General features: G+C 35.7%; 1 protein-coding gene across 3 annotated transcripts in view; it reads right to left on the reverse strand.

Moving 5' to 3' along the window:
* The window catches only part of Kiaa0825 (KIAA0825 ortholog), a 383787-nt gene that overhangs the window by 210826 nt on the left and 148853 nt on the right, over positions 1 to 24108 (reverse strand). For 2 of the 3 annotated variants that reach the window (XM_023561406.2, XM_063245350.1), the window contains 2 exons: positions 15088 to 15267; positions 4698 to 4916 (listed from right to left, as the gene is read on the reverse strand). In XM_023561406.2, coding sequence (XP_023417174.2) covers positions 4698 to 4916; positions 15088 to 15267 — 399 coding nt within the window. Of the gene's footprint in view, positions 1 to 4697; positions 4917 to 15087; positions 15268 to 24108 lie in introns of those variants that run through there. The other variant, XM_063245351.1, reaches the window with a different exon arrangement.

The following is a 24108-nucleotide window of genomic DNA, read 5'->3' on the forward strand; positions in this document are numbered from 1 at the left end:
ATTATTTATTTCATGTTGTCATTTATGTTTTTGTGAGTTGTTCTTATAACTAGACTGAAAGTTCCTCAAGAGCATGAGTAAAAAATCCCCTTGAGTATCCACAGATGCCAGCAGTATCTGCACATACACAAAAGCACCTAATTCAGGACCTGGTTAAAAAAACAGTTCCCTGAAAAATTTTTTCCTTTTATTCAAGTAAATATTTAGGTTAATATTTTAAAAATATAGATAAAGCAAATTCATGCAGTGCCTTTTGTTTGTGTGCTTAAATTATTTTAAATATCTTGTTCTTTTTGTGTTTATATCTCATACTCCTGGTTCTCTTGTCAGGTATTTGACTTGAAAGATTGTATCTTATATTCTGTCTATTCTAGAGAGAGTTTAAGCACAGATACTAAGCAAACATTTGACCATCTAAGTAGATATCAGCAAAAGATTACCAATTCTCTTTACACCTGAACTTCTGCTGATATTTTATAAACTCTGAGGACATCAGGTACTCAAATCCCCAACTACTTCATTAAAGCTTAAGGCAAATTCCAACCAGGACCTTCAGGCTGATGACAAATGAATAAATCTGTTCTACTAATCACAAGGGCTGTGAAGCTATGAGGATGTCAACAGCACACCCGGGAGAGATCCTTTACCACTGCCACATGCTTATTTTCTTGTCTTTATTTAAATAAGTTGACTGTCTAAGTCACCTATACATAATACACACCACCCCAGTTTCAAGGCTGATAAAATGTGAAACAGTATGTGTGTTAGCATGAATACAATATGTAGGTATAACTTACGTATTTATCAGTTCTTCCCTACACATGCCCTGTTATAACATTGCACTTGTAAAATATAAAATATACAAAAGGGAATATACAGCAAATGGAGGAACATATACAATTCAATTAGCTTTATTTTGTTTAAAATCTAGGTTTAACACTTCACAAAGGTCAGATTCAAGTTCAGATTGTTTCAGTACCATATTTTAAGGGTTCTCACTGGTGAAAAAGCCATCACATAAACATATAGATCCACATGAATGGAATAACGTATTACTAGCTGTGCTTACAAAATCATGCCATTTGTTTTTTCAGACTTATCTACTGAACAGACAAAGCTTTTGTTAAATTAGACTAGTAAGTATCCATTAACTGTGATGCTAATTAGTTTTTCTTGCAAAAAAAATGAAAAATATTTCAGTTTCATAGTTCTGTCCATAGTTCAGTACAGTTCAGAAAAAACTGAAGGATCAATGAAGCTTTACGTTGGAATACTTTAAAACATGTTTTTAAATTCTACAACTGAGTTCTTAAGTGCACGGCTGCAGTGCACTTTTTGTAGCTGATACTGGTCTTTATGAAGCGCCTATGCCTCATTTTTGTACAGTAAGCTTTGTTTTAATGACTTCCTGTAGCACTTTGTGCATTTCTGCTCTCAATTTCCTCCTCAACAGTCTGCACGTGAATGATGGCATAGGCATGTTTTTCTCATGTTTCAGCTCTCTGGCATCCGTTGTTTCAGTTAAGGCAAATACTCCAGCAATGCTCGCATCAAAGGTTCTTTTCCTTAGAAAAATAATTTACTGTTGAGAAAATAGCATTCTAGGTATGTCTTTCATTTAATTGTCAAAGAAACAAAATAAAACTAGGTCTTTGTGTGCACACACGTAATGGAGCAACTGGGTAATTTTAGAGCCAACTGAATTTTCATTCTACTCTACGGTAAAATTCCTACCCCGTGTAATCCATGGTGATGTGTATTTCTTTAAATCTTCCGTGTCTTCTGTGTAATAGTATTTGCTAATGAAGAAATGCTTGACACCATGTTTTCCACTTTCTGTCCTTTGTAGCATGTCAAGGCCAAATATTCCCTTAAGGCAGTGGATATTTTCACCTCTCAGAAAGTTAGAACTCCCTGAAAGGGAGTAGGGGGGACTTTAAACATTTATCATTGTTCAGGCAAAATTTGCAAAGAACATCATTATGTATCACTTTGCTTAAAACACCAATGAAGAGTGATCAAGGTTTGTCTTCATGTTTTAGCTTAGCTTTCAAACCTTTTGCTAATCAAGATGATTTCCAACTATCTGTGGCTGGTATCTATAGCTTAAAGCTCACTTGGGAGAGATTCGTATTACACTGTCACGTATGAGAGGCCATATTCCAAATAGTTTTTCCAGATTTTTGGCAAATCTGATCAGATCATTGTTTTACCTTCTGATAAGGCTGAGAAATAACTTATACAAGTAATAGAAACGTGAAATGTTTTTCTTTGTCATGGTGCAGTCTCTGCTGCTTTCTAGTATTGAACCACAGTTGAGCTGAGTTGAGTTGTACTGTGGTGCCTTCTTTTTAGGCTTTTTCACTTTGCTTTGTTTTTCTTTATTTTTTTGAGACAGGATAACATTGTGCTCCTTAGGCTGAACTTTGACCCATTGGGTAGCTCAGCTTGGCCTTAAATTTGTAGTGATCCTCCTATCTCAGCCTGATACATGCATGCATCACTGTGCTGAACTTTCTCGGAGCTTCTTTATGTATTTTTCTCCCACACATACTTAGTTCACATACAGGCCAAGGGAAAGTTCCAGTGGCAGTCTCCATATGAGACTTTATTGAATTTCTTCCCAAACACCAAGTATTGCGCATCCCCTGAGATGCTTATACCCATGTTGAAATAGTTATACCAATTTCCAAGCATCAGGATCTTACTCTCTCTCTCTCTCTCTCTCTCTCTCTCTCTCTCTATATATATATATATATATATATATATATATATCCAAGCATATTAGATCTGACCTTAAATACAGTGTCTGGTATATAGTAGTCACTCACTACTAAATATCTGTTGAAGGAATAGATGACTTAATGTCTGGCATATAATTATTATCAGTCTTTTACAGTAGTTTCTCCTTTTCCAGATGAGATTTTCCAAGACCTACAGTGCATTCTTGAAACCACAGATAGTCCCAAACCTTTTATCTGTGGGTATTTTCATATATTTTTTTAATTTTATAAATTAGTTAGAGTAACAGATTAATAATAAAATATAACACAACTATACATTATAATAAAAGTAGATAACTATGAATTCTCTCTGTTGCAAGTCAAACAAATACTAACAGTTTTGGGCCATGGTTGAGAGCAGGTAACTGGAATGACAGAAAGCAAAAGTGCAGATAAGACAAGAAAATAAAGATTAGGAAGTGCCAATCTAGAAGTTCCTATAGCATTTCAGAGAGCAGAAATGAAGAACAGTGAAATTCACCTGTTATCACCTGTATTTAGAATGTACTAAATGGTTCATAAAGTCATTTTCCTGTATATATTTATGTGATCTGACACCTCTTCTTGGCTGTCTGTGTATTGTAATTCTTGCCACAACTTTATGAAAAATAGTACTTAATAGTGAAAACTCCAGAACTTGTATCTATCAAGTAACCATTTTTGGAACCAGAGACTCTTTGAAATGGTATGGAAGAATTCCAAAATGCTTCAGGGAAACCAAAATTATTTATGAATGGGAGAATAACTTGAAATGTTCAAGCAAAATAACCCTACTAGTATGCTATGATGTGTTAACATCTTCTGAATCGCTTGAAATGTATGAAATATCCAAAAACTAGAATGAAGGAGAGATGACAACAACTCTCAGAAAAAGAACTTAAGTAACGAGAAGGCAACATTTTCCAGTTTCAATTAAATAGCTTTACTAGATTCAAAGGCAGTTTAATAGGGCTTGGACAGAACGAAAGCAGTACTATGAAAGGTCACAGGATTTCAATTTGTAATGTAAGGTCATTGGACAAGAGCCACATTATTTAGCGTCTATGTAGAAAGAATGAAAAGAAAGACTAGCCCCTTCAACTGCTTTTTCTGGGTTTTGCTGGATTAATTCATTATCAAAAGTTTCCTTAGAATTTATTTAAAAAATCCTCTTTAAAAGATAAATATGTAGAGGGAAAGTGTTATTTTAGAAACCCAAAAGAGGATTCACAGATACAGACATGTTGTATACATCTGAAGGAGTTTTGTGAAAATTCTGGGGAAATGAAAATATATAAGCAGAAATTGACCATTTAAGAAGAGAAAACTTGATTAGTAAAATAGATGAATGATATATATGAGAAATGATTCCTGGGTGTATTTGGTATATACATTGCTCTGGAAAAGCAATACACTAAATGTAGAATGAAACAGCCTGTCAGGAAAGTACTGCAGTTACCACATTACTATTGAATGCTATTTTTTAAACCTAAATCTATATATCTTGGTGTGTTAACAGGAGAAAAGGAAGTAATACATAAAGTTTCAGAGGAAAATTGTAAAGGAAAGAATAATTAATAAACTGATGTCATACAAATCCTCTTGAGAGTACATATCTTAGATTATACAATAGATTTAAAGGAGATTAATTAAAATCAGATCAGAAAACTGTGTGCATACTAACACAAAAAGAAAATATCACAGAAAATCCTGAATTGCTTGTTAAAGAAATGACCATTTAAGCCATTTTCATTGGTAGTTTTCTTCTTGTTAGTGTGGTTCATAATTTTAAAAATTAAGAGTCCCAAATGTTTATTGGAAGGAAGGTTAGTATTGTTTATGAACCATATAGTTTTTAGACTATTACTTAATTGAATATACTAGAGAATTGCTTCTTCAGGATAAATTTTCCTTAAGAAAAACAAACATACTTACCTTTGCCTGATTCTTTCTTTTTCGATTCTTTTGGAATATAATTCCATTCTTTTGGGATGCTCTCAAGCAAGTGATTGGGAACACTGTGGTTGTTCAGGTTTGTTTCCCAGGTTCTTTTGCAGCTCATCAAAGACATTATGGGCTGTATGATACCCTTGATGGCATCAGTCAGTGCCAGTTGCAAGCATCGGATGACCTCCAGCTTGGACTCCATACACACTGAGAATTTAAAATCAGGTGGCATATTATAGTTAGCAAAACCTGGTGATCAGGCATGTCTTACTTAATTGGGGATTTTGTTTCACCAAAATGGATTTCAGACATAAGGAAGGAAAGCTTATTCTAACCCCAGAATTCATATAATCAATAATCAGCTCATAAAGCATTTAAACAAGTTCCTTCTTCCCCAAAATTAAGAAATGACTACTAATATAATGGTAAATAGCAATATTTGCTGAGAGTTTTCAGTTCTGCTGGTGGAATATAAATTGCATGACCTTCTTAGATGGCAACTTGGCAAAAATATCAAAAGCTTTAACATTTTACTTACCTGTTGAGACAAACCCTTTTATAAGACTTAATACTAATGAAATAAGAATATGTAAATGATACATAAAAGGTTACAATTATCTAAATATTCAACACGTGATTTATTTAAATAGCTTTGACATATTAACTGTACAACAAAGCCAAATATTGTGTAGTTAAAAAATAAAGATGTGTTATAAAAGACTTTGCCATGCTATTTTTATTTTAAAAATTATATATCTAAACACATAAAATAGTTAAAAGATGTACTGTCTAATGTCAATGGTGATTTATCAATAATGGGGTTCGAGGTAGTATTTTTCTTTTTCCCTCTTTTGCTTTTTCTCCCTTCTTTTCCTTCCTTCCTTCCTTTTTATCCTGCCTTCCAGCCACCTTTGTATGTATTATTCACAATGAATATACATGATTTGCATGATACATGCAATAAAATTTTGGCTACTTACTTGACATTTAATACGACTAGAAAGTTGTGAAACCATCACTGGAATCAATGCAGAAAAAAATTGTGTGCTTTTCTGCACCTCATGTTCCCAAGTAACATTTCTCAAATGACTCATTTCCTTAATAATGGTGCATTGTTAAAATCATGATGGAGAAATATGTCCTTGGTAACATCAAATGTTGAGAGCTTAATTTTCGAACATAGCATCACCATGAAGTAGGCAATATCATACGCTTCATAGAAATGGTGTAGGACAGAACTGTCCATGTTTTTTATGATATATCAAAACTTGAACTCATTAAGGGGTGCTAGTAGATGCCCTTCTTCTTATATGAATAATTACTATTCATCTTGACTAAACCCTTTGCAGCTAAGGATTAAATAAAATTTATTACCTCAAAATTTGAGAAAGCCAACTACCTACTTCTGCTTTCTTTTGTAAAAAGACATTTTTTTCTTTAAAATAAGTACAGGTATTGAAAATGATAGAGCAAATAATTTTACCTCAAAGATTATTTGAAAATTAAATAAACTAATTTGTGAAAATTAACTATTTTGAACAGTAACTGGCACAGGAACTATGTACATGTCACTTCTTATTAATATCCAAGATAAGAGGCTTTTGGAAAAATTACAATGTTACAGAGTGAGTTGGCCAATAATTTACTTGATATGAGGTCCTAATTCATCTTGAGGAGTTTATATTATAGGGAGGATTAAGCAATATCTATAGATGTCTGCAGTAGGGAGACATTCCGGTCAAGATGAAGAAAAGGAGAAATGGAAAGAAGAGGGATAGACAAAAGGTAAGAGAGAGTACAAGTGGTGAAGCACTGGCAGAGTTATACCCAGTCACACGTTAGAGTGGCTAACTAGACTGAAAGACACACAGCACAGAAAAAACACAGTAATAGCCCCAAACCAACTGTTATAAGCCCACAATGCTAATCCTTGATTATCAGCATAAGGAGAGAAGCGAGAGAAAGTATAAGTCAAAAGGATAATATTTTTATTACTGATATCTTGTCATAGAAAATTTCAGGTTTCACATAAAGTAACTGAAACGCAAGTGAAGAAACAAAATTCAGATTCAATCATGTAATTTAAAAAAGAGGACAAGTTTGAGGCATTTGTAGCAAAATGAATGCACCTGGATTTTATAATGTTGAGTGAAAAAAAACCAGACACACAAGCTTAAATGCTATATAGTGTCTCCCATTTGAGCAAGGCAAAGTATAAACAAAGAGAATAACAAAGGATGAATAGAAGGAGACAAGGGATGGCTCTCTTGCAAATGGGATGGGGTCCAAAAGACCAAAGGTGAGGGAGAGGAGGAGGGAAAGTAAGGGACGAGGATAAGCCATATACAGGAGCCTAATTACCTCAATGAATGTAAACAGTATATGCCACAAACATGAGCTCAGACTAATAATATCAAGAGGAACAAAAATGGGAAAGACAACTAGAGGAGAAGGGAGGGAAGGAAAGAGATTTTAAAAAGAATAAAGCTGTTTCACATACATATACCCACTCGCCAAGATGATTGTAAACTGCATGTGCAGCAAACATGTATTTGCTGAGTCCAGTGCGGCTCTTGAAACTCTGGAGAAAGGACAATGGAGAATGAGGAAGAGCAGAAAAGAAGCAACAGCCAGTGTCATACTAAACAGTCAGAAACTAAACGCTTTCTCTCTAAAATCCAGAGCAAGAGAAGAATGTCCACTAACACCACTCCTATTCAATATAGGAGTGTTAGCCAGAGCAATTAGACAAGACAGAGAAATAAAAGAAAGAAGTTCAACTATCATTATTTGCACATGACATGATACTCTTCCTAGAAGACCCCAAAATCTCCACCAAAAGGCTGTTAGAGTTAATAAGCAAATTCAGCAGTATAGCTACATAAAGAGTTGACACTCAAAAATCTATAGCATTCCTGTACTCAAACTCACTGAGAGAAAAGTTAGGGAAAAACCTTTCACAATAACATGCCAAAAATGAAATATATAGGAATCAATCTAACAAAGAATGGAAAAGATCTATATATTGAAAATTAAAGTACTTTGAAAAAGGAGATTGAAGAGGATATCAGAAGATGGATAGATATCCTTTGCTCATGGATAGAAAGAACCAACATTGTGAACATGACCATACTTCTAAAACTATTATACAGATTTAACGCAATCCCAACCAAAATAGTATAAGAATACATTACAGAACTAAAAAAAATATTTCTAAAATTCATTTGGAAACAGAAGAGATCTAGAATAACAAAGGCAGTCCTGGACAACAAAGGCAATGTAGGAGTTATCGCAATCCCTGACTTGAAATTATACAACAAAGCTACTGTAATAAAATCAACATGGTACTGGCACACAAATAAAACCCAGACCTAAGTCTCAGTGGAATAGATTAGAAGATGCAGACACAACTATAAAGATACTCAGCTATCTTTGAAAAAAGGGGCCAAATATGTTCACTGGAAGGAAGGAAAAACTGGCTTTCTACATGCTGAAAACTAAAATTAGACACATATCTATTACCATGCACTAAACTAAAGTCAAAATGGATCAGAGATAAAAATATTAAAACAAACACTAAATCTACTGGATGAAAAGCTAGGTTGAAACCCTCAAGACATGGGGTTAGGCAGAGAGTTTATGAACAAAATCCAAACTGCACAACAGTATTTCAAAGAATCAACTGGGATCTCACCTTGTTAAAAAAATTTTGCACACCAAAGAAATCACCAACAGAGTGAAAAGACAATCCACAGAATTGGGGAAAAAAATAGCTAACTGTCTCTCAGTCAAAGGACTTTTATCCAGAACATACTGAGAATTCAAAAAATCAGACTTCCCAAAATTCAATGACCCAATCCAAAATGGGCATCTGAGATGAATACACACTTCTCAGATAAAGAAATACAAATGGCAGACAAATACCTGAAAAAAATCATTGATAATTTGAGCAATTCAAATTAAAACAACACTAAGACTCCATCTTACATCAGAAAGAATGGCTATCATCAAGAAATCATCCGATAGCAAATGCTGATGGGGCGATGGGGAAAATGGAACTGCTCTCCACTGTTGGTAGGAGTGTAGAGTGATACAACCACTGTGGAAATGAATGTAGAGATTCCTCAAAAAACCAGAATTGGAGGCCCCATTCTATATAGCTATTTCCTTTCTGGCTGTTTTCCCAGAAGAACTGAAAACATCATATCACAGCAATATGTGTGCAACCAGATTTACAGCAGCACAAATCATTATCACCAAATCTTGGAAATAATCTAAATACCCATCAACTGAACAAAAAAGATGTGACATTTTTATATAATGGAGTACTACTCAGCTTAGAGCTGAGGAGGATAGGAGGATAAACTTAAGGCTTTTGTAAGTAAATGGATGCAACTCAAGACCATACTCATAAGTGAAATAAATGAGGCTTGCATGTATAAACATCATATTGTCTCCCTAACAAAAAAACTGAAAAAGTAAATAGGATCCAAATGTACAATAGATATTGTGAAAATGAAAGGGTAGGAAAGTTCTCCAAAGGAAAGAACAACTGGAGTGAGAGAAAGGAAATAAGAAAGGAAAAGATTAAACACCGATCTCTCTGTCTGTCTGTCTGTCTGTCTATATACAAGATAATTATATTACTAATCTGTTAGTTTATAAAAAAACTTTGTGCTTTCATTGTTTGATTATTTTTTCATGCCTAAATCTTATAATCTGAGCAACTATTTTGAAGATAACAATATGCAATATATTAACCATTGTTAATTTCCTATTATGTTGTTTTGAAACTTAGTTTTTTGTATTTTTTTGTTTTATAATAAAAAATTTTAAAGGAAATTACTTGCTAAAAATACATACTTAATATAATTTTGTTGTATGATAGTGTAATCCATCAGACACTTCCCAATTAAAAAAAAAAAAACACAAGAGTCAAAGTGCAGAAAGCTGCGGTGTGGTCTGGAGGAGCCCATCTCCCAGTGGGACACCTGCAGCACATTTACTTACACAGTCTGCAGAAGGCTGACGTTTACAGAGAATTTAAGGAGAGGGTAAGATCCAGAACAGGAAGACACCTAATCTTCAACAAAGCATCACCTTGGTGGTTACGTGGAGAACCAGATGGGACGTTGTACATTATCACAGGGGAAGGTCAAATCGCTTTGTGGGTCAGCTCCCTGAGCTGTGCACACTTCTTCTGCCAAACTCATGAGAAGCAGTGCCCTTGTCCTGGACACCCAGGTACTGAGAGCTTTGCCCCCAACATGTACTAATAAAAATTTTAAAATTAATAAAAATAAATAAATAAAAAGCATCTATGCTTCATCTTCTCCTTTACCAATATTTCAAATCAATTAAAAATAAGGCAACCAGAGGAGGAGCCCTCCTGCCCTGATCTATACAGCCAGAAGAGAGAGTGCAGGAGGAGGGGGACAGGATGGTATTTGTGGTCTTTTTTAGTTTTTACCTTCTATGTCTCTATTTAAAACCCTAAAAGGAAAATAACCAATATTTCAGACCAAGTGCATAAAAAGATCAATGAAAGCAGTGATTCTGCTGCTTTCTTTCACAGCACAGTAATCAGAAGTCCTTAGAGAGAGGCAGAATGATGGTTTTAAATCGAAAATTAGCCTCTGTCTGCAGCAGCATTTCTAAGAATGAGAGAAACCAAACAGTGCATGCATCGACACATTTTGCTTGAGCCACTAATTACCAACTTTTCATCAATATAATCTTAAAATTTGATAATAATAGATCAGGCAAGGCACAAAAAAACTTTATTGCTTTTATTTTAAAATTGCTACAGTTTTGAATGTGTAGAAAAAAAGTAATTTAGTGGTAGTTTTTCAGGCTATTTTTAAGAAAGATATTTTAGGCAATTTGACACAGAATAAACTAACCTGACATTGTAAAAGGAAGGAATCTAAGCATGGTAACATATGGCTACAGTCAGCATTTGAGGAAGCTGAAACAAGAAAATCACAAGTTGGAACTCATTCTGGGTAACTCAGTGACTTAACCAGAGCATGTTTCAAACAAAGGTGTGGGGAGTTGCAGATGCAGTTCAGTACAGAGACCCTGGGTTCAGTTTCAGTAAAACACACACACACACACACACACACACACACACACACGCACACACCACCACCACCACCACCACCACCACCAAAATAAAAACGCATAGCCAAGCAAAAGTTTTAGTATGAAAATAATGCTGTTAATTCATTGATTAATCAGCAGCTGTTGGAAATAAAGTTTACTGATGAGTTAGGAGTAATTAGGCAGCCAAGAGTAGCAAAAAGCCCTCTGAAAATATGTAAACATAATTTTCAAGAGAAATATAAAGTTTCTTTGATTCTCCAAAAGTTTCAATGATAGAAATAACAAACTGAAATCTGGGGAGGGCGTGGCTCTCCTTTTTTCTTTGTAAGGCAAGGAAATTGATGAATCAGCTAGAAAGTGATGGGCCAGATAATAAGTAGGAAAGTAAGGGTACACTAAACATCTCTCTTGCAAAGACCTTCCTGAGAAAATGAAAAGATAAGCCATGGACTGGGCAAAACTTTATTGATGCATGTATCTGAAAAAGAACTTACGTGCAGAATGTAAACAATTTTTTACAACTCAATGAGATAAACAACTCAATTAATAATGAGAATGTTTTGAACAGATACCCTACTAAAGAATACTTTTAAATGGCCATTAAGCACATGAAGAAGTATTTGTTTTCATTAATCATCAAAGGAATATGAATTAAAACTATCACTAGATATACATTAGATGGACCAAAATCAAAATTACAGTTCTTAGTATTGACAAGGATATGGATCAAACAGAATCTTATACATTATTCATGGTGATATAAAAATAACAATTATTTTGTAAAGCAGGTTAGAAATGATGAATGGATAAAACAGAGAACACTACTAAGTGATACTAGTCAGCACTGGGAAAAAATGAACAATTAATAAATCATAATATAAAAAAAAAGAAGTTTGACACAAAAGAAATATAGATTTCTACTTATATAAGATTCTAGGGTAGCTTAAAAAAATAACCTACCATGGTATAAAACATAATTTGTATCTTTCGAGATTGGGAGTTGAAAGGAGAATTGAGTACAAAGTGGGATGTAAGGACCTTTTGAGGTGATGGGAATGTTTGAACCTCATTGAAGCATTGTCACACAGGTTTATACATAGGTCAGATGTATTGGATTTTTCACTGGAAATGGGTAAACTTTATGGTATGTAAATTATATCTAATAGAGAATTTCAGAAACAGGTTACAAATGCAAGCATTGGATGGATGGCCAAATAGAAGTCTTAAGAGTGTAGAACAAAAATGATCTTCCAGTTTCTGAAAATTTACATGTTATACCTACCCACACTCTGGTACAGGTATGTATATAGGTAACAGAGAAAATCCCTGCACCTATTAAAAAGGAAACATTATAATTTTAACCAAAAAAAAATTTGACATATACATGCATTCTGAAAAGTGTTTAGTAAAAGTTTTTATCAGGCTGAGGAAAATGAATAGAGGAAAAAAGTAAAACTTTCGATCTCAAAGTTTAATTGTTAAATTTAGCTAAGTCATTGAAATCCTTCTTCCCAAAGGCAATGAGAGAGCTAAAAAAATTGACCCAGAAAATTGAAGTAAAGCCAATGTCATAGTGAGGAGCCAAGCAAATAATACTTGAGTATATTACAATAATATCAGACAGGCCACTTTGTCAATATTTTCCTCATTTACAAGCCTGTTTGGGCATTGCTATAAAACCTAAATGAGTCACTCTGCTTCGATATTTTTCATTTGCCCAACTGAAGAATGTTTCCTCAACTTTGAGAGCCTACTTCTGCAATGACTGCCGCCAAATCTAATTTTTATAAATTGCATTGGCTTTTCAAGGTCCACATTAGGTTCTTAACAATTGGATTTTTGTATTTGTCTTTTATTTTCTTTTAAAATAGGATATATATATATGTATATATATATACATAGTCACAATAGAAGATATATATAGGTATATATAGTCATAATAGAAGGAATAATTTTGCTTTCCTTCCCTAGTTCATGTTCATTCTAAACAGCTAATGTGTTAGATTTTTAGTTACACAGTCAGGTTGTATACTTCATTACTGAACTCATATTCATAAAACAAATGGCTTAAAATATTTAGCCTAGTTAAAAAAAAACATTAAAAATAACATAGCCTATGAGCTAAGTGGTCTGGTTTCTTGCTCTGATTCTGTCCAAATTTATAGGTGGATTATGTTAATGTCTCCTGCCTTTGTTTACTCTGCAATAAGATGAGGATACTGGCTACTTTGTCTTAGCCTTTTCATTTTAAAATGATAAGACTATGATGTTCTGTGGTTAAGCTATGGTAAAATCTTTGACCGAGTTTCAGATGGAGGAAAATACACCAGTGATGTTTTTAAGCAACATGTTACAGTTTCTAGGTAGGTCAATTACACTTACCAAAGCATGGCTCTATGAGTGTTAAAATCAAATATTGTGAGATTATAATTATGCATCTCAGATGTATTTCATTTTAAAGTCTTTTAGTTTCAAATGAAACAGAAGTCATAATAGAAGGATTGATTTGCTATGAGTTAGCACATTGTATTATCTTATTAGTGCTCTTTAAAATAACCATGATTGGTAACAGAAGAAAAGGAAAACTTTTGAAACTTTCGGCAGAGAAAAGACAAAGATACAATCCCTCATGGCCACCGCAGGTCTCAGGTGCCAGAGAATATTCACCGAACATGGTATATCTCATATTAATGTTTATGGAGAAACGACTTGTGTAAAGGCCAAGGGAGCTTCACCAACGTGAAGTTCTGCCCCTTTGGGTTCCATACAATCCAGACTATATGAATATGGGTAAAACCTATGTCTACAGATCCATCTGGCTTCCTGGAGGAGTCTTACTTAGTGCACAAAGAAAGAGAAACAAGTTAGGAGCAAGTAGAGTTTTATTCTCACTTTTCATAACCTGAAGTCCACTCATACATTCTAGGTCATTTTAGGTAGTTTTGTACTGAGTGTCAAAAGTGGTCCAGGAACTTAATAGCTGAAAGATACAGAGGTTGAAGTATGCGGGTCACTAAATCTTTATAATCTGGTAAAACAATACATTCTTATTACTTTCCTCATTAAAAAAATTGAACAGAGCTTAGGGCATTCAAGATTGGTTTTAAGACTGGCTTTATGACTGGCTTTCTTTCCGTTCAATAAAGACCACATCAGAAGCCCAAGCTTCTAATTGAGCCTTCCAAAGTAGAAATCTTCCCTTCCTCGGGTAAACAGAAAGTAGTGAAGTAATGCCTGGAAACTAAGAGATAAAAAATTTAAAGGAGATCACTATTACAAGATCTGTAAGTGATAGATTCAGATTTTTTGAAACCATTACAAAGAGTTATCTATTGCTATTTTCAGGGATAATGACCAAGGGAAGATGAAACATAATGACTTTAAAATAACTAAAATAGTATTCAAGTATTATATGGAGGATACTCACAAAGTCTAGGAGAAATGAAGATGATTCTTTGCCAGATAGATCTTCTACAGAGAACCTAGGAAATATTTTACAAAAATTCTGGTCCAAAGCAGAGTGTATATAAGAAATCTTATAGTTGCAAGCCAGACATAAATGATGCAAATGACTAATGGACTAATGGGATAATGATAATAATATCCACCTAGATTATCATCCTTGGTTTCCAAAAGATATTAAATATGGAGATATTGTGGGATTATACTGTGAAAACTTTTGCCTGGCCTGAAGATAGGGTATCACATCAGTACCTCCTATTCTGATGTACAACCTGCTCTGTCCTTCACATTGTCTCTAGCTGAAAGCTGAAGAACCATATAGATGGAGAAAACATACTGCCACTAAAGGAACCATATAACATGCTTGTCTTGAATAAAAAAGGTACCATTACCAGGATAATAAATGCAGTATATATCAGGGGAAAATGACCAACAGTTTGTTTCATCAGTTTGTTTAAAAAAATGTGGTACAGAATCACAAAAGATTTTTCATATCTTGGTAACATCTTATAAGTTAAAAAAATGTAATCTAATGCAAAAGTTAAATCTTTGTGATAGAACACTACCTAAGACTTCATCACACATTTTTTCTATTCAACTTCCTGCAAGTATAATTCATCCAAAAATATTAGTTTGACAGAAACTAATGGTTGATGGTTACAACAGAAATCTTTGTAATTAAAAGATATAAGAGGAAATTTTACAAAAAACAGATGCAGAAACCCAGTATCAGTGAAAGTTTTAAAATATCTTTAAAGATATTTTAAGTATTTATAAAGCATTTCATTTACAAATAGCAAATTTCACATACCTGGAATGTTATATAAGAAGTCCCATAATCGTTCTTCTTCCATATAACTCACAAAAACATTTCCAAATATTTGTGGAGAATAATTACAGTGGTACAGTACATTAAAGATGGCTTCCACCAAGCTGAATCCTTGGCTCAGATTGTTTTCTGTGTCAGAAACTTCTTCATGAAACGTATGTTCTTAAAAATAATAAAATAGGCATTAGTGAATATGTTTGAATTCTAATCACTTACCCTAGCATAATGCTGTGAATTGTATTAGACTAATGTTTGCATAATGTTATGGTTTGTGTCTAGATGTCCCCTTAAACCCTCATGCTGCGTCATACAGTTTTTTCAGAGATAGTTGAATCTAGAGTTTAAGACTGATTTATACGCAGTGCTGAGATTAAGAGTGCTGGGATTAAAGGTGGGTGATTGCAGGATCAGTCTACTGATTGGATTGGCACCACCCTAATCCTGATAGACTGGATACAATATAAGGGACAGGAACTTCCGGGAGAACATGGCGGACAGATAACAGCAACTACCGGAGGCTCTCTGAAAGACTCGGCTCAGAAGCCAGGAATGGTGCGGACTAAGGAGACATAAGCAGGTGGAGATATGCTCTGCTGACTCAGGAACGAACTGGGCTGAGAGAAACCAACTTGGAATGCAGTCCTGGTGCTAAAACAGGAGCAGAAAAGCCTCGGTGTGGAGGCTGGACCCCGCGCCATTGTAAGCCGCGATTTGGGTTTCCCACCGCGCGGCGGCTGGCTGCCTCTACAGTGGCTCGGCAAGGGGAGAGACGCGCAGAAGCTCTGAGAACGGCAATCTGCGAACGGCAGGGAGGCGTGCACTGACTTGTGGTGAGGTGAGTGAGAGAAACTGACACTCTACCACAGTTTGACTCCAGCAGAGGACTTTCTGGGCCCGAGCAGTCCTGCGTGAGCAGGGCACAGTGGCGACTCCAGCCACACATCCCCCTCTCGGGCTGGATTGGTGAAGTGCCTGGCCTGTGTGACGCTGCTGGCGGACCTGGTAGGCTGTCCCAACCCAGATCCCAGAGCCTGATGGTGGCCGGGAGGGGAGACGCGTAGGCTGCCTGGTCCGTAACTCCCTGGTGCGCAGCGGTGAGCGGGAACACCTAACTGGCGCAATTCGATCAGGCTGTGGCTGACTGGGAGAGAAGCTGGGCCTCTTATATAAGCTTGCATATATAAGGAACAGAGAAGAAGAGGCAGCATGGGAAGAGGCAGCAACAAGAAAGGCTCCTTGGCCCCCAATTCTGAGAAACAGGCAATAGCAGACACCGCACCAATACACATAAGGCGCCATATAGAGAGCCTCATAGACCAATTCAGGAATGAGGTTATCAACGACCTGAAACTAGAAGTATGCAGAATAGTTAGAGAAATGCTAAGTACCACCCAAGAAAAAACAGGTGGTGGAATGGAAGAACAGAAAAAAAGGGGAGAATTGTTTGATGGAGAAAACAGAGAAAGCATAGAATACGTGAAGCAGGTTCAAAGGGACTACCAAGATACTAAGAAGTCTATCGAAGACTGGCATAACAGCTTGAAAGAAACTAAGGACAGACTATCTAAACTGGAGGGCAGACTTGTAATATGGGAGAATGAAATGAAAAACTTCTTAAAAATAACAAAGAAACAAACAGCAATAATACAAAGACAAGAAGATGATAAGAGGATCCATAACTTAAGGATTAAGAACATAAAAGAAGAAGTAGGGACACAAACAAGTGAACTACAAAAGCTACTCACAGAAATAATCCAGGAGAATTTTCCTAATTTAGCAAAAGGTAAAGATACTCAGATGTATGAGGCATACAGGACCCCAGCTACCTACAACCCAAACAGAGCTACACCCAGGCATATAATAATCAAAATTCCAGAAATTCAATACAAGAACAGAATATTAAAAGCTGTCAGAGACAAGAAACAGACCACTTACAAGGGAACACCCATCAGAATTACAGCAGATTTCTCTGCACAAACCATCAAATCACGAAGAGCATGGGGGGAAATAATTCAAGCTTTGAAAGATAATAATCTCCAGCCAAGATTGAGATATCCTGCACAACTGTCCCTGGAAATTGATGGAAAAACAAGGTGCTTCCAGGATAAAGAGGAACTGGGGGAATTTGCAACCACCAATTCAACTCTACAGAGAGTATTGCAGGATATTCTAAAAAAAGAAAAATACAAAGAATCCAGAAATAATGGCAGAGAGGCCACAACGAATGGAGCAGAGAACAAAAAGAAGAAGACAAACTGACAGCTACTGACAGAAAAAGAGCTCAACAGAAATGAGGCAGAGAAGATTGGATGATAGGAACAGCTATTTTGGAGAAAATGACATCTTAATAGGTAATACTGATTTAGTATCATCTTGTTTTGAAGTCTCATCTAGCTTTTGTCCTGTCTCCAATGGTCTAAATAGGCTGTATCTTATTGGATTTTATTATGTACGACAGTATAAGCAAAAACCTTTTAAAGACAAGGAGATTATACAGAAACCATTGTTCATTTTCTGTTAGTCGATTCTAAATACTCTGTAATGCTGTCATTCTCTTGAATGGTTTTACATTGTTTTGATATACTTAATGCTACAGTATACGAAGTTGTACTCAAGGATTTCAAAGAAAGAGACAATATGGTAACTACTTTTAGGTTAGGATTATCTGGTGGTGAAACACTACTCTGCTTAAATGGTTATGTTTTGATCTGCGCTGTTTCGTTGTTATGCCCTCTTTTATCTCAATCTCCACTCCATTATTTACTTTTTTATCTTTATCCTTTTAATTAAAGGAAAAAAATAGCAGGATATATTATAGTAACCCACTTTGACTTTTTATTACCTTGATTTAAAGCCCTGTATTACTCTCACCATCTGGTTTTTAACTGATGTTCCCCTATTCTGTTTTGCTGGATAGTATCAGGTTCGAAAGTTTAGGCATCAGCTGTGAAGATAATGAGATTCATTATGACGCCCATTCTTGTTGACTTTTATCTACTTTTGAAGACCTACAATGTCTCCAATGTTTTGGTTTTGTCGGTTTTATTCTTTACTGTTTTGTTCAATTGTATTATAACTAACGATATAGGCAATTCTATTAGAGATAGCGGGAGGCATTATGGTAACCATTGTTGATCACCTTGTATTATGTTTTTACATTATCTATTATGTCCACCCTTTTGACTTGACCGATTCTGTTCTGTTATGTCACATTTGGTTTTACTCTCTTCCAAAAAAGTAATAAGAACCGTGGGAGCAATGAAACCCAAAATGAGTAATAGTCATGGTACAAAAGAGAGGAAAAGAAAGTGCTCCAAACTATATAACTGCATGTATATTTAAATGTATAAGATAGAAAATGATATCACAGAGTTTTATTGGATCAATGAACAGAACTATTTGCAGTATCATTGATGGAATGTCCACTTTACAAGCTTTAATTTTGTGACTTGAACAATTATTTCTAAGATGACAATATGTAATCCATTAACTAGTGATTTCCTACTGTTCATTTTTTTTCTGTAAATCTGTATAACTTGTACCCTTTCCCTGCTTTTTTTTTCTTTTCTCCTTAAATAAAATTAAAAAATATATATATAAGGGACAGAAAGAAGCTTTGTCTCTCTCTTCTCTCTGGTTGCTTTTGCTATCTTTTACTGAGATAAAATGTTGGTCCTCTGCCATATGCCACCCTGCTTTGGGTTAAACCTCTTTATAGAGGTTCACAGTTTACACTGTGAGATAAATAAACCTTTCCCTCTTTCACTTTGGATGTTGGGTATTTTTGTCTCAACAATAAGAGAAAAGCAACTAAAACAGAATTTGGTATCAACAGTGGGGGTTGTTAATGTTACTATACTCAATCATGTCATTCTGAAGCCTTTGTAATATCTTGTGGGAAGAGACTGAAAAGCTTCAGAGATGCCAACTCTAAAAAGAGAGCTCTAACACCTTAGGGTGGTCTGTGTAAGAGATTCTGGCCAGCTCAGAAGACTAGAAGGCTGATAGAAATTCTTTCAGTAAAGACAGGCTTGGAAGATTTCTGCTGGGAAGAAGGGCTGCATTGGTTGTTGGACTCCAATGATATGTGTTATGGCTTGGCAGAAAGTTTGTCTGCATTTTTCTCATGCCCAGAAACTTTTTTTTTAAAATTTATTTTTATTTTTTATTTTAAAGAGATTTATTTTTATTTTGACAAAAGAGGACATAAAAAAAACAGATCAGATCAGAACAATGTAAGCAACACAGGATTTCACCACAAGACAGCCCATAATTAACAGTAACTACCATAATGTCTTTCTCTTTGAAATAGTTGAGCATAACTTCATATACGATAGTATCAAACATAACAAAATAGTATAAAACCATTCAAGAGAATGAAAGTATTACAGATGCCCAGAAACTATGACTGACACTCAGATTATGAGTAGCAGACTAATTAACCTGGCAGAAGAAATTTCAAACATGAAACATCCAGGCAGTGGCATGGCTACTGTTGGGAACATTTAGTCAGATCTATGTTGAGAATCAATATCAAACCCAGCATCGTGATTCAAAACATTGTAAATTTTGTCAGAAAGTAAGTTCTAGTAAAACTGGACTGCAGAGATAGAGCAGAGGAGATCTTGACAATAAATGGGATTGAAGAAAAGATTGCCTAAAGGCATCACAAGAAGCAGCAGGACTTTACCCTTTGCAGAACTTCTTCTTTGGGAAGAAAGCCTCAGAGCACTATATTTCAGAATGGCAGTGGTACAGAGAATTTGTCCCTCAGAGGGGAATTCAGAGTGCTCAGTGATTCAGACACTTGACTCCTACGGCGAAGAGAGAAGGAAGCCTGGCTATTGCTCCAGCTGGCAGCAGACCTTCATATCATCCACATGGCACTGATTTTAGGCACATGCAGAATGCAAGAGTTGTGAGGTCAGGAAAGCTTCCACCATAGTATCAGAAAAAAATCCTGAGAGGCCAGACAGTGTGCCCCTGAGAAGGCAGTGTGTGAAGCTATGAATGTGAAAGCAAAGGTGCAATGCAGACCCCAGAAGTTTGGAGAAGCCAAACACAGATTGTCTGAAGAAAACTGCCAAGAGGGATTAGAATGGCCCCAAGAGAGAAGCCATGAGAGCTATAACCATAAGAATGGAGCCACCCAAACTCTTTGGAGTTCAAAGCTTGCCATAGACTTCCTCAGATGCTGTATATGGAACTACAGGATTTAATGTTTGTCCTGCTGGATTTGGGACTTGATTTGGTCTCATTCCTTTGCATCCCCATTTGCAACTTTTGGAATGGAAATATTACCTTGTATCATTGAACTTTGGAAGCGTTTAACTTTCATTTGTACAGGGGCTCAGAGCTAAGAGTTTGCGTTAGAACTCAGAGGATACTTGGGACTTGGCCTTTTCAGCAATGCTAATACTATTTGGACTCTGGCAATTCATGCAGGTGAACTAAATGCCTTTTGCATAAAGCGATGTGCATGAATCTTTTGAGGGCTAGGGGTGGATTGCTATGGTTTGTGTCTAGATCTTCCCTCAAAGCCTCATGCAGTCATAGACTTTTTTCAGAAATGGCAGAATTTAGAGACTATGATTTATTTACAGTGCAATGCTGAGATTAAGGGTGGTGAAATTAAGGAGGTGACTGCTGGATCAGTTCACTGATTGGGTTGACACTGTCCTAATCCTGATAGACTGGATACAATATGAGAGACAGAGTCTCTCTCTCTCTCTCTCTCTCTCTCTCTCTCTCTCTCTCTCTCTCTCTCTTCCCCTCTCTCTCTGTCCCCCTGCTCTCTTGTTGCTTTTGCTGTCTTCTGCTACCATGAATTGTTGCAGCTCTGCATGTGCCACCCTGCATTGGAGCCAATCAATTATGGACTGAAACCTCCACAAACTGTGAGCTAAATAATCCTTCCCTTTAATTTTGAGTGTAAAGTATTTGCTGCAACATCAACAGAAAAGTAACTAATACCCATAATAAGAGAAATATCACATTTACAGATTAATTGTCCATTTAACTTATTATTGTTGCTGAGATACACAGGAATATTTATGAGTAAAATAAAAAATGTGAGAAAGACCACAATAACATTGCTTCAAAATGTTTTTCTGCATGTCAGAATTCTTTCTCCTCTTAAGAAAAACTATTTGTTTGTATCATAGTTTTGTTTTTAAAAACTATAAACATTCATTGTAGAAATTATTTTTAAAATAGTTCTGAAAACTAAAATAGTGTTATGAAAAAAGTCACATTTTCAGTATTCTTGTAATTATGCTGTTAATTCTGCAAACAAATTTATGACTGTTTCTCAAACCCATGACTCTATCATTGTAGAATAAATAAATTTCTCTTCCAATTAGTTTCTTGATAAAACTATATAAGGCATTTCACAAAACTAGGGCTATTTTAATACTCATTCAACCTTTCTCTGGCTCCATGGTGGCTTCTTTAAAAATCAATTTCAGAAGTTCATACACTATAAATCTGCGAGATAGATTGAAAGGTAAAATAATCATTGCTATTTTATTTGAATAATGAACATTATCATAATAAGCAAAATATTTATTGAATTAATGACAATATCAGTTCATTTTATGCATTTTAAATATCTTGTATAACCTAGAATCTTAGAATGAGTTCATTATTCTTGTTCATTTGGAAACTCATCAGCGTTGTTTCCTCTCAATAATTTTATCTCTGGAATTTGACTTTAATGACATAGAGGAGCTCATGATTACCTAAAAATTAAAACTGGCACTACACATTTTTTACAAGAAAGCATTTATCAGTTTTGCTCCCCAATAGCTATTTCAAACAAGTTATTTTTCTTTAGCTAGTTATCTCCTGCCCTGTGTACCTCCCTCCTGGCTACTCTTTCTTGTTCTGTCCTATACTGCTTCTTCCAGTTTCTTTAGTTTAGACAAAGAAAACTGTGCATGAAACCAAGGGATGATATAACATGTATCAGACTGACACCTCCCAACAACATGATCTGTTCCAGGGTGGGTAGATAACCAATGAGAAACTTCTTCAGGACGTTTGCTGGGATAATTGGTAGAGCAGTGTTTTCCTTTACTAGGGTTTGCAGAGCTGGTAGGAAGTGGGCTGGAAATTGCTAATGCCATTTTGGAATGAATTTGACTAAAAATAGATCTGATACAGTAAGAAACAGAAACAAGAGCAGGAGAGACGATTCCTGACGAGGTGACACTACATGAGGATCCCAGTACTGTCTATTGATTTCAGTTATAAATTTCTCTTTTTGCTTAAACCAAGCTAATTTGGATTTTTCTCATTTGCATTTTGGAGTTGTAATCTATGATCAAGTTTAAAACATTAAATAACAAATGTTTCTAAGACAGGAGCCCATAATTCCATCTTTTTTATCTAAATGTCCTCTGCAATTCTAACTTCTCCTCTCTCCAGTTCATATTACATGCAATAGTCAGTTACCTTTGTCATCCTTATGTGTAAGCCTGTCCATGACTTCACTTTGCTAAAAATTTCTTAGCCTAATCATCAAGAATTTCCACAAAATTTTTGAAATTATGCTCTAGTCCCCAAACCTCTATTTCATCTGAAAGTGTTTATTTGCTGTTTCTTTCAAATGTGTTCTCCTCTCTCTCTGTCTCTGTCACTGCCTCTGTCTCTTTCTCTTGCCTATGCAACAACAACAAAAAAATGTCTCTAGGAAATTCTCCTCTAATAAAATTCCCATGCTTTAACCTCTTAATTAACTGATTGACTTCTTACTAGGTATCAAAGATTATACCACATGCTACAGTCTTCACCTTCCTGGGATTCACTGACTGTAAATGTGTATGTTTTGCTGGGGGAAGTGTGGTAAGGAAACAGTCATTACAGCAATGCAAGAATAAGTGACCATTCATCCTGGCTTTCTAGAGTAGTACTGTCTTATGTCTGTTGTCCTGGCATAGGAACTAGTAGCATCTTTTTTCACTCCTAAAAGTATCTATATTGACTTTCTTAGTGCTGAACATAATGTGCAAAACCTCAAATTTAAATGAAGAGGGATTTAATTTGGCTCATGGTTTTGGGAGATTCAATCCATGTTCAGCAGGCTCCAAAGCAGGGACATCCTGAGAAAGGCTGTGGCAGACAAAGATGCTTAGCTTCCTTAGCTCTTGGTGGCCAAAAAGTAGAGCAGGGAACAGCACCCAAGAGGAAGAAGCCAAGGACCACACATAGCACTCAAGGTCACACCTCCATGGCCCATCTGGACACACCCAACACTGTGCTCCACCAATCCCCCTGTTGTATTTCAAAATCAATCAAGTTGGCACTTCACCCAAACCATCACAGTGTCTTAGTCTGGTTGATGAACTAATTTATCACTTAATCTAAGTGCTCAAGTATAAGAAGCTATAGAAATGCAGAGAACGATACTCTATATTTTTCTCAGGGAAGACTATGTGTCAGCCAAGACTTTGAGAAGCAGTTTAGCAGCACAACAAGGTTGAAATGAGAGTACTTTGCAGGAAGATGGAGTTAGTGCCATGGTAAGAAGATAGGCAGCTGCTGGAAGTGTGGCTGAGGAGAGACTTCCCGTGAGACAGGAGGGAGATGAACCAGACAACTGGCAGAACATGAATAATCCAAGGCAGGTAGGATCACACAATGACAATACACATAGGCAAAAGGTGGAGAGGAGGAAAAGCTTAATGAAATAATAAATATTGTAACATCTCCTACTCCATTAATATGTCAAATGACCTCGATGCACTTCTATTTTCTTTTTCTCCCTCTATCTTTCTTTGCCTTAGACTAAGAGTCTATTTTTGCTTACTTGCCTCAGGGATTTCTGCTACTTGCAAAGCACAAATAGACTAAAGTCATTTGCCTTCCTAGACTTGAGAAAGAAGAGAAGCTCAATCTATTGAATAGTTATTTGCTTGAACTACATAAAACAACCATTCTGGTAGTCCATAAAAAGCAAAACACTGGCACTACTGTGTGATTCCCAGGGGAGTCCTACGTGTC

Source organism: Cavia porcellus, unplaced genomic scaffold (assembly GCF_034190915.1).
Source record: "Cavia porcellus strain 051 isolate PalLab524CR breed Dunkin Hartley unplaced genomic scaffold, mCavPor4.1 scaffold_2, whole genome shotgun sequence".
Classification (NCBI taxonomy): Eukaryota; Metazoa; Chordata; class Mammalia; order Rodentia; family Caviidae; genus Cavia; species Cavia porcellus.